Consider the following 17,662-nt stretch of genomic DNA (forward strand, 5'->3'; position numbering starts at 1 on the left):
AAAATTACGATCTTCCTTGAAAACCTCACTCCATGAGTTTTCTAAGGCAGTGATTCTTAATGCTTCATTTCCATCAAAATTTACCTGCAGATATTTCAAAACAGTGAAGCTCATGCCAAGCCATTTGAGGTTCTGCTTGGGTTGGAGAACAGTTATTTTTATGCACGGTGACATTGCTCAAAAAAGTTATGGCTGAGATGTGTAGAGTTTCACATGAGAAATGACCAGAATCTTTGAAAAGGACTTGAAAAATTTTATAAATTCTCTACCTAAAAAAATCTCTTTTCTCTTCCTTTCTTATCTGAGACAAGCTTAACATAACACTTTTTTTTGCATCTCACCCACACTGAGCTCTCTTGATAGATTACTGGGTTGAGCAGGTACCTACTGGATGCATGCATCATGGATGGACAGATGAACAGAGACATAGATGATGGGGGAAATGGCTAAGTGGATGGACACATGAGTAGGTAAATAGAGGAATACATAGATAATAGGATGCAGGGTGTGTGAGTGGAAGGATGAATGAGGAATGGATGAGCTGGCTAAGTAGCCGAATTGGTGAATGAATGTGTAAATAAATGGAAGAGGAGATGATTCACAAAGAAGAGGAACAGCAAACCTTGTAACATCTTGCAATGTTTAATTTACCGAAGTATCCAGAAAAATATTTTACATGTTCAGTAAAAATGTGCCTTTAGAAGATATTCATTCATTCATTCATTATCCAATTGCAAGTTTCTTAGAGTGATGTGATGACCATTGACATAGGAACTGTAGAGGCGAAGTAAATAAAACACCGTGACAGCTGCCAAACAGGTGAAGTCACCATCCGACCCTTGCTTTGACAGCCACAATTACAGGGCATGTTACCACACTGTCTCTAAGGACAGAACAGTGACATATGAGGAAGGCCCACAAAAACTGAGCTGTTCCTTTGTTGTTTTTAGAGAAGCAATATAGCTAACAAATTGGTTTAAAAGAACCAAATTTTGTTGAAAACAAAAGGACAGCTCTAAATTCCTGGCAGTAATACCAAAGACAAAACAAAAAATTGTGCATCAACTTTTATCTTTGCATTTTTTATCTCATTTATGCCTGAGAACAACCCTTTGAAATAGTTAAGCTTTTTAGTACTATTTTATGAAAGGGAAATCCCACTAAGGGATGCTTCTAAGGTTCTTTGCAGCCCTAGATTTTCAAGACAACATCCTTCACAGAAAAATTTGATTAATCAACACATAGAAGAGAAATTTCTTATTTTCTTTTCTCTACTATGTTATCTGTTTTGGTTTTGTGAAATATTTTTCACATGAAACTCCAGTTTGTATTTCACCATTTTTGTTCTTCTAAAAATGAAGGGAGGAATCATGTTTCATGTCCCTTTCAGTTTGCTGTTATTTGTGATGCAATAAAACCTCTGACAACATTGACAATTGTAAATAAAAATGTTCATTATCTTTAAAAAACTCAGACCAATAGCCATAACTAGATGAAGGCTTTGGAATCAAACATGAGTTCCAAACACCAAATTCTCGTAAGGCACATTTGGACTATACAGATGTTGCCTCTTCAAGTTTTTCTTGCCTCTTTTGCTAAGTGGTGGTAAGAAATAATACTTACAGAGCTTTGTAAAGCTTTAAAAAAAACTATGTAAATATTAGCACAGTTCTTGGCACATGATAAATGACACATACATTTTCATTAGTGCTATTATTACCATTTCACAGATGAGAAAACTGAAACTTTGAGAAAACAAGAGTCATGTTGACAATCTTAAAGCTAGTAAAAGAAAGAAAAGACGAAAGTGTCTTGTTATATTTCAAGACTCTCTAATACTCCTAATTATAAACACTTAATGATAAAGACTGAGTAAAGGAATTTCACGTGCCTATTCATATAGATTTGTACTTAGGAGCCAGTTGTATTGTATCCTTGCTGGTGGCTTTAGTCATTACCCTAATTAGCGTAAGTAAAATATATTAAAACATTAGAAAAATAAAACTTGTACTATTAGATATTAGAGGGTTTTTAATTAGCTTTGCCCCTCTAGTAGTACAGTTTGGGGACTAGTTTTCTGTAGCATGTGAAGAAGTCCTACATCCTTCATGCCATTCATGTAATAAAAGCAAGTCAGAATTGAAAATCCCCACCAGAACATTACACCTCCCTCCATTGTAGTATATACCCCATTTAAAGAGAAAAATGTTTAGCTTATGCATCATAACCTCCACTAAGGTACAGGTTCTTGAAGGGCAGAATTTGTATCTTATGCTCCTTCCTAATCCTTATCATTTGCATGTTGATTGACACATGGCAGATAACTAATAAGTATTTGTGGAATCAACCTAAATTAACTTAAATAGAAATGATCAATGTGTGAACAATTCACCAGATTTACAGGTAACTGAGTTTGGTGAAAATTCTGGATATGGTAGATAAGATGACTACATGTTAAATGAATATGGTAGTAGGCTGATAAAAATATGAGAGAACATCTCCCTTTAATCATAATATAATTTATTATATATATTTAAAATATTTTATTATTTATCTTTTAAAGAGAGGGGAAGGGAAGGAGAAAGAGAGGGAGAAAAACATCAGTATGTGGTTGCCCCTCATGTGCCCCCAACTAGGGACCTGACCTGCAATCCAGACATATGCCCTAATTGGGAATCGGACCTGTGACCTTTTTATTCACAGGCTGGCACTCAGTCCACTGAGCTATACGAGCCAGGGCCATATTATTATATTTATCACTTTTTGAGCACCAACTATATGCCATAATCACATTTAAAAGCACTTTTAATCCTCACAAATGCATTCAGAGTCACATTATAATATAAAGCTAATGCATTCAATCAATAATTTTTGAGAGACTAATATTGCCAGTTACCTTTCCAAGTGTTTGTATAATTTATCAGTGAATAAAATTTCTACTTTGGTAGAGCTTACATTCAAGTAGGTGTGATTGGCAATATTTAATAAGCAGAAAGACATTTATATCTATATTAGAAAGTTAAGTGCTATAAGAAAGAAAAGAAAAATTAGAGAGGAATAGAAGATTGGGTATTCCAGATAGGAAGTGAGAAAGTTTGCAGTATTAATAGTCTGGACTGGATTCCTTAAACTGGTGAGCCTGGAACCAAGAATTAAAAGTGGGGAATTTGAGAGGCGTAACGATGGGCTTTGGAATTATTTAGGCATAAGTTTGAATGTATTTATTCTACTTCTATCTATATCGTTTTCTGAAACTCCACAAACTTCTGTTTGTACTTCTAGTTAATTACAGAACAATAGACTAACTGTGCCCAGCTGTTTGACTATTCAGTATATGCGTAAGTTGTTTAGAACTTGATTTGCATATACCAAGCAATATTTAACATATGATTAAAAATAGGATGTACTAAAAAGCAGTAGCTGACGTTATGTACAACTACAAGACAAATGAGATACTGACATAGGTTGCAAAGCTCTTTGCTTATCTCTGGGTAAACCTCACCTTTCCAGGGCCTCACATTTTCCCTAGAGTTTCATTTAATCTCGCTATTGCCAAATTTTATGTCCTCTGGTTTTAAATGAAAACAACAAAATAAGTCTCTTGGAAATAGCCCATGGGAGTATATTTAAAATCTCTACTAACATGCATTAAAACAAATGTAATAGAAAAAAATGCACATTTAGAGTAGTAGAAAATTTGACAAGGTGGTATGTAAATATTTCCATACCTGCTGTTTTCAACAAAATTCACTTAGTGGAATAAAATTCTTACAAAGATATTCAAGAAAAGCATCCAGAGCAGCTGCTGTACTTTGGCAGTGACAAAAATTCAACAATTGGCTTCATCCAGCATTCAAATGGCAGGAAGAGTTGCACAAATAGACAGGATCGTGACTTTCAAGATGATTCATATAGGGGAAAAAGTACCTATTCAAAATATTTACCACTGACTTAATCTTGACATCTACAGAATTTTGTGCTGGCTTGTGTTCATTGTCCCTCAGCACCCTTGTCAGTAAAGTTAATAAAGCATCAATTCTTGTGCCTGAAGGGAGGAAATGCAGTCACTGCCTGTCATGTCAATTAACTGCCAGGAAGAGATTTACATAACAGACTGACAAGGCTCCAGGAGGAGCATTCTTTGGACAGTTAAAATGAGGACTCAAAATCCTCCATTTTCAACTGTCTAGAGAGTTCTTACGAACAAGAGGCTCTTCAGATACAAATGAGGGGGAAAATTAAGTGCTCCAGAGAAAGATAAGAAACCTGTTTTCTTGGTCTACAGTATATGGCATCAGCATCAAATGTACTCATTTATCCATCCAATATTTATTATTCATCTACCAGATACCTGGCACTATTCGAACAATGACCTATTCAAGGGTTAGCAAAGTGCAACACAATCCATACTGTGAGTGAGCTTATTATCTAGGAGAAAACAAAAAATTAAAACTCAAATAGGTAAATGAATAGATAGCTGTAATCAGTGGGGACTAAGTTTAGTCAGTATGAATTAATATGTGCATGCAAATTGTTCAAATAGGAAAGCACTTCTATATTAACTGGCAAATAACCATTTCCTTCTTCACCTTGGTTCTTTTTTTCTACCTTTCATCTTTCCCTGTCACTTAGCTATCGTTCAGCAATAAATGGTTCACATTTTATCATTGTGAAAGGTCTCTGCTATCACGTTCTGATAATCTTGCACTTCTCCACATAGGCCACACAGATCAGGCCAACCTGTGGTTCAACTCAGGTCTTGGTGCAATGCCCTGTGATCCTCCAGGGAGAGCAGTGGATACACCGTCTTGTTAGAAGTGTTAACGAGACTTTCTCATCTATCTTCCCACTGCACAGGAGGTTCCATAAAGCAGATCCCTATCTGTTTTCCTGGCGATGTGGAACTTTCCATATCACAATTCTCACCCTCCTTCGGGTACAACTCTAGGCTATAAAACCATTTTTGCCCTAGTTAGAGATAGGTTCACAGTGGCAGAGAGACCCACCACTTGCATTGTCTGTCATATGACATCCCTGGCTTGATGTCATCTAGTGATTGACACCAGAGACATGGACTGCCAACACAAGACTGATCTTCCTTATACTTTCAGTGTGCAGAACAAACTGTCCAAATTGATTGGGGCTCATGTCTATTTCCTGGCTGAATTTTTGAGAGTATGGCAAACTTGCTTAGGAGGTGCTACAATGCTGCTGCTTAAGGACAGCTTGACTGCCTGTCACCTGTCAAGCAGGAAAGTCCCCGGACCCTTTTTCAACATTCGAGGAAGAGACAAGTTTTATTGGTTCATGTGTATATTATACCAATTACTTTCTGTTTTTATTATCATAACTTGTGAAAATAATGGAAAGAAAAATATAGTATTTTGCAAGAGATTGTAACAAGAATTCTAAAGTTCTATTTGCAATTCTGAAATGGATCTCTATTAGTATTAGCATTTCAACTGGAATCTGAAAGGGAAATAGTAATGGAGAGAGAACAAGATAGCATGGGATTTTTCATGATTCTAGGCCTAAAGACCAGGAACAGCTGAAGACTGAGGTGTGTAAGAACACGCCTCCTTCCATGCACTGTATGGAAGACCAGTGAGACATCACATAATGCACTTTGGTCAAAATATCTCATCTCCTTTTCTGAAAGCTTGCCTGGGTTTTGATTTAGACTTTCTCAAAGAATACAAAGTAGACTTTATAGTAGTAAATGATCACATAGTAAATAATTTAATCTTTGCAAAACAAATGGTCTCTCTGGCAACTACTCAAATACCATGGTTGCACAAAACCAACCAGACAATACATACATATACATACATACATACATACATATATACATTAAAAAGGTAACTGTATTCCAACAATATTATGGAAAAAACTCATAGTTAGCCACATTTGTCCTTTGGGCTGCAGTTTGCCAACTCCTTTAGGGCATGGCTATTAACCTATGGGTGCCTGTGGTGTTAATAAGGTATATGAATGCGTATAAAATACCAACATCATTCTGCAATGCTTAACCTCTGGAGTTTTTGTCCTGCTCTCAGCCATAAAACAGTTCCTTTGTGATTAGCCTTGTGGAATATATTCTCCTGTTTACATGCAGCCCAATTCTCCCAAGGACTTGCAAGAACATTCTCCTAAACTGAAGGAAAACTTGCCCCTGCTCACCTCACTCTTCTCTGCTGCCCTGCTCTGTATACTGGCACTTTAGCCATTTAAATTGACCCCAACTCTTGTCTCTGCCCCCACAGCTCAGAGCAACTCCAATGAGCGCTTGCACACAGTCTGTGCACCTCAGTCTGTGCTCTGGCAGAAAGCTAATGTGGTCGTGGGTGTCTCCACAGGACTTTTCTTCGTTTCAGGTTTCACAGCCTGGGGGTAATTAGCTCAGAGCTCCTCAGGGTAGGAGGACTTGTCTGCTATCAGGTACTGTGTCATGTGTACAAGCAGAAGTTGTGAATCTTTTATTTTTAAATAACAAAAATGTATAAACATCTCACAAAAATTGAATTGATAAACATGAATTTTACTTACTCATATTAACTGAAATTTCAAGGTTCATTTGATTTCAGTTATGGTTTTATTGAAAAGTTTTCAAAGTCACCAGGTCTTGTTATACATTTATTTGCTAATTTTTTAAATGCATGGCTTTCTTCTATAGGACAGTTTTAATTTCATACTGTTCTTTTCCTTCTAGATAATGCCTATTAGAGCTTAGACTTAAACATTCTCATACTATACTAGCAAGGGAACAAAAAATAGGTGATTTTTAGTTACTCAGATGAAGAAGAGAGACAGCTTTCATTCCAGTAGTTACCAGTAAATATCTCCTTGTTTCTGGCCTGCAGGTAATGACAACATAAACCCAATCCTAGTCATTTGACCAGAGAGTTGAGATAGAGGAATTGCTTTGACTGTACTTGAATAACAATTTTTAAAAAAGTAAAAAGAAAAGAAATGACATTTCTGTTTCTGGAAGGGGTTGTTGGTATCTCTGTATAAGTGGATGGTGGAGAAAAGGAATGAGGCAGTTTTCTCCAAAGTCTAGGGGTTTTTGAGAGAAAAGGAATCAACATCGAGTGCATAATAAGAAAGTATCAACAGTAGATTTTTTTTAATGGCTATAATGTGACATGCATATGCACATGATGACAATATGTCACTTATAAAATCTTAAATTGGAGGAAAATAACATATGCCTGCTCTTATTTCCCAATGGGAAGGCTTATTGATATTAGTATGTTAAAATTTACTTTTAATGGTAGTTAGAACAGGATGCTATGCTAAGCTATTCCTGTGCAATCTGAGATCTAAATTTGGTTCTTCTGCATATATTAGTCATTATTCCAAGTCTCCCAGTATAACTCCCAAGTTAATAACATGGAAATGAGCAGGTGTTGCCCCAAAGAACGCAATGGCCAAAGATAATCTTGGAGCTGCAGCTTTCGACTTTTGTGGGCCTGAGTAGAAGCAGGTGGGAATGATTAACCTTCTGCCTCTTTACCTTTATGGTAAATTGGACTGTAGAAATGATGGTGGTGGTGTGGTGGTCTGTGTTGTACCTCTAGAGTTTTATTCAAGCTTCTAGGTTAATGCTGCTGAGCAGGGCATAGGCTCTTCATCTATACTAACAGAGATACTGCATTTGCATAAAATATTTAATCCTATCATTATCCTTTTACCAACTGCCAAGTATGCCCTACTGAGTACTTGAGAACATCTTTTATGAGTTTATTATCCTTATTGGATGAATAAACTTAAAAAATAAATTACCCCAATCTTCTAGGTAGTCTCTGAATATTTTAATCATGCAGCTTTAAGTGAATTTTAAACATATGTCACCCAATGTGTGCATATTTATTAACTATAAATTACATATAGTCATATCTTTAGTGGTTCAGAGGACCAGCTATGGGTCTAAACTGCCTAGCCTTGTGTTTCAGGTCTGGCATTTCCCAGCCGTCACATTGAGTAAGATATCTGATGAATCTATGTCTCTTCTTTAAAAGGATGAAAACAGTACTAGGTACCAGATATAGTTGCATATATTCAAGTTTAGATTGTTACCATTATCGTCATATTTCTGTTTTGCTGCCATATTCAGTATATTCTAAGCAAAGTGGAAGAAAAGCAATGAATTTAGAAAATGTAAATGTACTTTCTAATGTGTCATAATAGAACAATCATGGTTTATTTTTAAATAAAGATGAAGGATAAAACATATTTTATGATACCACCTATTTACCTATTTTCTTCCCACACCACTCTAGAATGTCTCATACTCACTATCTATGTTTTTTGCATCATTTGCTGGACCACAGCTGCATGTTCTTATGGGTTCCAAAACATAGAGTAAGAACCACATTATTTATTATAAAGCAGTAAGGCTATGGTAGAAAACCTCCAACAATTTCTGACCACGTTCTGCTGATGCTCCCTAAAGGCTTACTATAATGATGGCTATTAATTCCAGGATCCTAAAAATCTCAGCCATTGTAGTTTTCTACTGACCTGTCTCCAGTAAGTGAGTCACAGGAGTCTTCTGAGTTAGTTTATTGTATAGAACTCTGCACTGGCCATCACACTAGGAGAAGGGTCTCTGTTCTGAATTTCCTATTTAGAGTCTATGTGCATAGTTTCCTAACCTGGCCGTAGGTGGGACAATTTCCAGTCTAGCTTTTCAGGCAGAAGGCCATGCCAGAGAAGAGTCTGGCCAGAGGTCATGATGCTGATATCCTATGGTGCTTTTTTCCCCCTATGCTTTATCGAAAGATGAAATAATTGAGACTTTATAAGAATTCAATAGACTGTGTTGGTCCTTATGCCTTCTCAATGAAGCCAAGTATAGTGAGGAATTTTCAATGTAATTTAGTCATTATAAGTAAGATAATGGCGACACAAATAAAGTTCTAGTCTCTTATATCTTGGTGTCTAAGCTGTTTATTACTCTCAGCACTTGCATTTCAATCAATCTTCTGGGGCAGTTTAGGAAAGAGTAGAATTATTGTACATGCCCTGGGATGAAAGTAAATCATGTGACCTGCTCATACTGAGTTCTCTGTCTTGGTGATAAAATGTGTGCATGCAAAGACACACATTAGTGTATCTTAAGAGTTATACTTGATTTAAAACGAACCATGACTTTGGGCTCTATTTTCTTGGCTCCTAAGAATGGTATTCTGAGTTGAATGATAAAATCTGTTATAATTTTGTATGAGAACCTATGCTTGGAACAAGCATGCACCATCTGTGTCTCTGGTATGTTTACTATCTTTGATGATGAGAATGTGGGAGCCAATAACATTTCTTTTTATACCTGGCTGCCAGAAGTCTTGGAACAAATTTAAGGCTCAACCGAGAAAAATGGACAGAACTGTGTGGCCTGCTTCTGTTATCACTGCTTTCATCTACCTTCATATCCCATCCCCAAAACATACATTCTCCACGGGCCTCGTGTGTTTTATTTATGTTAAAGATTTTAGTACTTTTAGTGGTAAGATTGCCTCAAATCCTTTTTAGCAGAGGTAAGGAATAAATATTTTCTGTATTTTTTAAGCATTAGGAAATATTACAAAGAAGGTAGCTAAGTATTATTATCTAGAAAGGTGAGGGTAGGATTAAAATAAATTATGTCAATAAGTTTCCAGAAATACTACATCTCAAAGTAATGTTTGAATGAATTAGAATCTTGCCAATTTAGCCACTTCCCAAAATTTTGTAAAATGACCCAGTTAAATAAAATTTAACTGTCTAACTTTAGGTCTTATTTGCTTAATGGATATACAGTCCTGTTTTTTTTAAATATTTTATTTATTTATCTTTAGAGGGAAAGGGAAGGAGAGAGGGAGAGCAACATCAATGTATGGTTGCCTCTCGTAAGTCCCCTGTTGGGGACTGGCCTGCAACCCAGGCATGTGCCCTGACTGGGAATCGAACCATGATCTTTTGGTTCGCAGGCCCACATTCAATCCACTGAGCTACACCAGCCAGGGCTGGGTATACAGTCCTGTTTCTTAAAGGAAAGAAAAAGGGACAGTTTGTGTGTTAAATACAGCACTGATGTCATCCTTTGTAATTCTAGATGGATTCAAGAAACTGCCAGGAGCAGCTCCAGAAACAACAGCCTGAGTGCTAGACCTAACCCAGACTGGTGTTTCGTGGTCAATAAAAACTTGGAGCTCTGTAGCTCCATATTTTTTTTGAAAAGTAAATTAAGAATTATGATATGGACTGTAGCTGCTAAATAACTGATAAAGCCTGCATGATAAAATGCATATGTATGAAAATTAGTTTTCGTTGGTATTTCTTTGATTAGGAACAGGACACTCTGACTTCTCAGGGCACGCTGAGGAACGTCTTTCTAGTTTTCTGACTTTCACTTTACATGATTTCTGTTCAGTGTATATTTTCAACCTGTTGCACAGATGATGCTCCCTGGTCCCAGAAAACTTAATCACTGAGTAGATATTTATTCAATGATTGAGTGTAAATGAAAGCCACTCTAGATGCATGAAGAGCTCCTCTTAAGTAACCTTATCCTTTACTTCCCCAGAGTTAAACTGAGAAAACAAATAAATGACAAATAAAATTCACTCTCTGGTAAAGTTCCCATCATCTTTACCAGAAATGGTGGGAACTTTAATCTTCCAGAGTGGTTTAACTTTAGTGGTTTAACTAAAGTCTTTTAGTGGTTTAACACCAACAGAACTCTGGTTATTTTATACAATTTTGTAACTGCATAGGAATTTTTCCCGTAGCTAACCCTTTCAAAACTAGGACCAAATTATAATAATTTGGGTCATAATATACAAATCCTATGATTGTTGTCCTTATTGTTTTCTAAAAATTGTTAATGTATTTTTCCACTACCATGTAGTCCCCTTATACCCATCTCCTCACTGCACTTACCACACACTCTTGTCCATGTCCATGACTCCTTTTTCCTTTTTGCTCAATCCCTCCAGCTCCTAACCCACCAAGAGCCATTAGCCTTCTCTCCATGAGTCTGTCTTTATTATGCTAGTTAGTTCAGTTTGTTCATTAGATTCCACATATAAGTGAAATAATACGGTATTTGTTTTTTTCCAGCTGGCTTATTTCACTTAGTATAATGTTCTTTAGGTCTACACATACTGTCACAAAGGGTAAATTTTTTTAAAAAATATTTTATTTATTTATTTTTCGAGAGAGGGGAAGGGAAGGAGAAAGAGTAGGAGAGAAATATCAATGTATGGTTGCCTCTCATGTGTCCCCTGCTGGGAACTGGCCTGCAACCCAGGCATGTGCCCTGACTGGGAATCGAACCGCGATACTCTGGTTCACAGGCCCGCGCCCAATCCACTGAGCTACGCCAGCCAGGGCACAAAGGGTAAATTTTTCTTCTTGTTTATGGCTGAGTAGTATTCTACTGTGTATATGTCTCATAGTTGTTCAATTCACTCATCTACTGGTGGACACTTGGGCTTGTTCCACATCTTGGAGACTGTAAATAATGCTGCAATGAACATAGGGGTGCTTATGTTCTTTTGAATGAATGTTTTGGGTTTCTTTGGACATATTCCCAGAAGTATAATCACTGGATCAAAAGGCAGATCCATTTTTAATTTTTTGAGATATCTCCATACTGTTTTCTACAGTGACTGCACCAGTCCGCATTCCCACCAATGTGAAATGGGTCCCTTTTCTCCACATCCTGGCCAGCACTTGTTGTTTGTTAATTTATTGATGGTCAATTCATCAGATTCTTTCATTTTACAGGCCCAACAGCTTACTGATTTGGAACAAAAATTAGCTGTGGCAAGAAACACACTGGAGAAAGCAGCTCTTGACCGGGTGAGTTGATGTGCGTAAACCATCACAACTTTGGTTTTAGCAGATGAAGCTGGAGTGTGTTCATCACTCCTCTCAATTTTAATTTGTTTTATCTTCTCATAGTTGTATAGACATAGATAGTCTTTAATTCACACACACGCATATGTATATTATATGCATTATCCGTGTTATATAATATATGCATTGTTTGTGTACATTAGATATGTATAATGCATATATAGGCATATAACACAAATAAGTATGTGCATATATTTTCATATGCAATCTATTTTATAAAATACTAATTATATATAACAAATGTATGTTATACAATAAAAATTTTGCTTTTTAACTTTAAATTCAGATCAGCATTTTTCTGACATGTTATATTTTATGTTGTTTTCTATATACCCCTATGTTTTCCAAAATAAGTTATTTTTTAAAGAGTGGAAAGTGTTTTGTCTGCTCTCAAGAGCTTTCCATTTTTCTGAGCACAGCATAGCAACAATTTCATTTAGAAAAATAAGCAAGTAAGGTGATTGCATTCATAGGTTTATATTGCAATAATGTGCTGTATATGCTTAGCCATTTTTGTAAAGAGAGGAGATTGCCACCTAACCACCAATTTGAACATGAGTGTTTTGGTGAGAATAGAGGAGGTGCAGGTGCAACACGGCTGAGTCATTTTAAAGCTCTAGTGGTATTATCTTCTCATTTCCAGGGGACTCGGGTTTCACAGTGGCAATTTTTTTCACTTACCTATGACCAACACCTTTCCATAGCTGATATAGATAACTTTTCAAACTGGGTATCTGGATAGTGTCGTAGTACTGGGATTAGTAAGGACATTTGTTAAATTCAAATGGTTTCTCTTCTTAGGGTTTTGCTCTTTTGGACAAATGTGGCTTTTGAATGAATAATTATATATTTTAACAACTTCATTCCTTTGCAATTTTCATATTTTAAATTCATTTATCCAGGTAATTAATATTATATTTAATATTTGGGGGGAAGCCCAACTTCTATTCTATGAATGAGGTCAAATATAATTTATTTTACCAAGGTTCCAAATTTATAGTTTTTTAATTCATGAAAAAATAAGGTTATAGGAGTTTATGCTAATCTCTGACCATATCCAATTCATGCTACATAATATTACTTTTTAAAAAGGGAAATGACTCTTCATTGGTGAAATCAGAAAATCAGAGGAACATCTAATCCTAAAAATTGAACTAGACAACCTTTTTTACAACAATTCTTTCTCTGGCACGATCCCTGGGACGTGCCTGAGGTCTGAAATGCATGCTGACTTCCCCAGGCCCTGCAGCAGCTCAGCCTCCTCTGAGCTTTCAATATCTCCTACTGTTGGAATGATTTTTCTTACATTAATTCTTTTCCTTGATTTGACTTCAGGTAATCCATTTAGCCAATCCATGCCAAACAGGTTTAAATGCCTTTTGTGTGACCTCCATGGTGTTAAGTAATGGGAAACAGAAAACTTACAATTCCTGGTCTTGAGTTCCACATCTCTCCCTACTACACATTTAGTTAGGCATCAGTAATTAGTAAACAATTGCATGCAGAACTGTGAGGTCATAACAGCACCAAAACTAAATGTGTATATTTTAAGTACACCTGGGTTATATGGACTGGTGTGTTCACATAATACTTCATAAGAAAATTAGAATTTGGCCCAAGTTACAGAGTTCAGGCTTAATGTAGAGTTTGTTCCTCCTTCCTCTTACTCGTTCTACTCTGTCCTCCTCCCCATTTCCACTGGCCCCCGCCACCAGCACCCTGTGCCGACTCCACCCCACACCGCAGTCTGCATTCAGGATGAGAGGCTGTATACTGCGGGGTTTAAGTTCAGGTCTCCTGTGACAGCCTGTGTTCATACCATAATTTCTCCATTGAATGGCCATGTTTGATTCTCTCATACTCTTTATGCTTCACTGTGACATCAAATAATAATAAAACTTACTTTATGAGGGTGATGAGAAAATTATATGCCTCAAAAAAGCAACATGCAGAGAAGAATTTATGGCACCTAGAAAACACTCAGTAAGCACAGTAATTGCTGTGAGTGAAGAAACCAGGGATACCGCCTCCCTATGATAACAATTTCTCTTTTAACCTTCAGCCTCTTGTCACTCCTTTTGCTGCAGTGAACTGTAAAAGCCTTCCCTACTACTGGAGGTTAATTTCAACAAATTTTATGTAGGATACATGCGAGGCTCATAAACTGCAGTTATAGAGTCAGATAGAAATGCTAGTTCACTTCAAAATGAATAAAAACTTCAGTTTCGAGAAATTGCTCTTCACCTCTCTCTATCATCTTGGTATCTCTATGTGAGAATTTTTTACTCTCTTAAGGTATTCAGCTCCTAAGGATGTTTTATCTGGACTTCAAATAACCTTCAATGCCTCATAAAGATCATGAAAACAAATTTCACACTCCAACTTAGTTCTCATAACATATTTAATGAAAGAAGTCTCAGTTTACTATCCCTGTATAAATAATAATAACCTCAAAATCTAAGAGTCAACCTTGGGTTTTCAATCAATTATTTATTTGGCAATATCTTAGGAATCATAGCCTCAGATACTGGAATGCAAAAACAACTTTATGGGTAGGAAAGTTGTCTCTCAAACTTTCATATTAACAAAAAAGTTTCCATTATGTGTAGGCATCACAAAATTTCTCCCAGGAAAGTGTGTGTAATTCCATCCATGTTCCAGATGACCCCAGTCAGGTGACCCACAGATTCCTGGGACTAGTGAGTAAGAGAACAAGCACCTGTTTTGCCACAATGTGTCAGCACATAACAGAGCATGATAAATAGTTATTGAGCATACAGATGGATGGGTATCTAACTTTATAAATTAAAAAGCATTCTGCTTATGCATTCAGGATTCATAGAGTTGACTTCATGGCAGAAAGAAAGTTAAAGGGAAAGGCTTTGGATTCACAGGCCCTCGCACTCTTTCCAAAGCCAGCTGCTGATACGACACCCAAATCTCTCTGAGGACTTTACACTCCATGTAAATGAATTAAGATAGGCATGAATAATATTGTGTGAATTTTTACTTTTTAGGAGATGAGAGAGTTGTCTTTGCAAGTATATTTAACTGTTTCTAGCAAAAAATGCATTATTTTTCTGGGAAAAGTACTCATATAGACATACAAAAAATTGCCTTTTAAATTTTCCATCATCTTAAGATCACATATGTATACATAATAATTTCCAATAAGCTTTACATATTATATAGCATAAGCACTCATATTTTAATGTCTGAAATTATACTTATATTGATAATATACATGGTCAAGTATAAATTATTTCATTATTTTCGCATGTAACATCATACTTGCTTATATCCTCTGGAAAGTTCACTTGATTTATTCATGTAACAAACATCTGTTAAGTTAGAAACTGGTGACACTGAATAATGGTACAGGTCCTCAAAAATTATATTAGAATAGAAGTAGGAAAACAATAAACATAGAAACAATAAGATCACTTGCAATGGTAACCAGGGCTACATAGGACATCATTTAAGGACTGTGAGAGATTTTAATAAGGAGTGTTCCTTGAAAGGGTGATCAGGGACTGTGTTTCCAAGAAGATAATGTGTACGTAGAGACATAAATTTTAAACTGGAAGTTCCCTACATAGTTATTTGGAAAAAGGGTTCTGTAAGCAGAAGAAACAGCAAGTATAAATGCTGTAAGATGCAAATGAGCTTTGAATGTTTGATGCCCTATAAATGAAGGACTGTGACAAGTGGGTCCTTATTAAGGAGTTGCAATTTACTCACATGTGGAAAAAGGAATGGGCATGGGGACAGGACTGAATTTAGGAAGGAATAGGTTATAAGATCCACAGCAAAGTACACATCACTCGATTCACATCACGTTTTTAGTTGACATTTTGTTCAAGTGAACTTCCAAGTGGAGAGTAGCTTGCAGTTTCAAAATAGGCCACAGCTAGCAGTGTGAATGAAAATGTTATAATGTGTAAAATCCTTGTCTGGGTCCTGCTTATGAAACGGGGTCAAGCCAAACCTGAGGCATGTCGGTGGCAACAGGCTCTGCTAACTAGACTAAATGGAAAGCTGCTTTTTAATGTATTTTTAACAGAATGCTGACCAGATTAGGGCAGGGTTACTCAAAGCAATCTGCTGTCTCTGAGGAGGAAAAAAAAATCTATGCTGGAATCAAGGACTGGAACCTGGAACCTGACTCTAAGATCTAAGATAAAGGCCAAAGTCACCAGCTTATGTCTCAAAAATGGAATAAAACATGAAGCTAAGAGGGTAAGAGTAGGTTGAAACATGGAAAGAGAGCTTTACCACTGTGGCTATGAACTGAAGAGTTGGAGGTTCCATCCACGTGCTGTTGCCTCTATGACCTGAGATGACCCAGGCATGACAGGAGTGGACACGGATGAGGTGACTGCATCAACGTTCAGACAGTTAAAAGTGTGGCATGTGTACCCATCCCCATTTATTATTGCATTATTGGAAAATCTCTCTTGTGTAAACAATGTTTATTGAAAATTGATGTTTAAAAACAATTAAGTGGATGCTTGTTATTTATTTTCAGCATCCAATTTCAGCCACTACTCTGGAATTTGTCTATTATGGGAACATATAACTCAAGTTTGTTACAGATCCAATGATGAGATGCAGAGAGTGCTAAGAGGAACCTGGATATAAACACAGTAAATGCAATAATCATCATCACTTTCTGCACGATCCAAGCAATGAATATCTACATTTTAAAGCCTTTGAGTCCCCTCCAAGGCGTGTCTGACCCTGTCATATTAGCTCTGTTTCCATTGCTTCATTATAATATACAACACAGAGCACATATTTAAATTGTTCAGTGTCACCTGGCATATCTCACTTCTGACACAGTGCCCAGTGTCCTGACTGATCTCCCGTTCAGCTGAGCACCTTCTGTCCACTCAATGATGCCTCTCCATCCTAGTTCTTGTCAGACTCTCATTTTGTCTCAGACAATGTCATAGGGCAAGATTAATGAGAAGAAAATGCATGTTTGTCTATGTATTACTGCTGCTTATTAAAAAACCTCTTGCCGTGTCCAAAGAGAGAGATTTTTTAAACTGTTATTCTAGCAATGGACACTCACATACAACCAAAAGATAACTATTATTATATGCCACATATGAACAGAAAGCACAGAGGTAGAGACTGGGAAGAATTTAAATCACAGTCATTACTCTCAAGAGATCGATCATCAGGACTTTATGGGAATCAAGAATAGGAGAAGACACTATATGAAGCTGTGTTTCTGGCAGAGTATACAAGAAACAGTAGTTTTGTTGGGTGTACAGGATTTTGACAGGCAGCGAAAACAGACTATGCTGCTTCATTGATCTATGAATGCACCAAAATGGTAAACCACACGTGTGTCAGCTTGTTGCAGAATCGTGGCCTCAGTAACTAGTCTCTCTCCTCATCCCTTTTGGCCAAATGGCCTTATCTCACGTCTTGAACTCACTGTTTATGTGACATTGTCTTAGTAGGGCCTGTGACCACGCCCCAAATTACCCTTAAGCTGTGATGAGATTTCTTAAGGATTGTATGTCTCTCTTCATTTTGACACCCCAGGGTCTCTCTTTTGTTTGTACTCAGGTTGACATTATTATTAATTTTCAACTTATCAGCATGTAAAAATATTTTTAGAAGTGGTGCCTGAGACTTAGATGGGACCTGAGGAGTAGATTTGGTTGTCCACCTAAGCTCAGCCTGTCTAGTGATATAAATCAAAAGTAAATCAGTCTGAAAACTTTAAGCTTTCATTTCTTCACAG

General features: G+C 36.7%; 1 protein-coding gene across 3 annotated transcripts in view; it reads left to right on the forward strand.

Annotated features, from left to right (window-relative positions):
• The window catches only part of LUZP2 (leucine zipper protein 2), a 375,070-nt gene that overhangs the window by 326,011 nt on the left and 31,397 nt on the right, over positions 1-17,662 (forward strand). For all 3 annotated transcript variants that reach the window (XM_053672934.1, XM_037132978.2, XM_053672935.1), the window contains one exon: positions 11,770-11,844. In XM_053672934.1, coding sequence (XP_053528909.1) covers positions 11,770-11,844 — 75 coding nt within the window. The remainder of the gene's footprint in view (positions 1-11,769; positions 11,845-17,662) is intronic.

The sequence above is a fragment of the Artibeus jamaicensis genome, unplaced genomic scaffold, assembly GCF_021234435.1.
Source record: "Artibeus jamaicensis isolate MK-2021 breed Jamaican fruit bat unplaced genomic scaffold, CSHL_Jam_final contig_797, whole genome shotgun sequence".
NCBI lineage: Eukaryota > Metazoa > Chordata > Mammalia > Chiroptera > Phyllostomidae > Artibeus > Artibeus jamaicensis.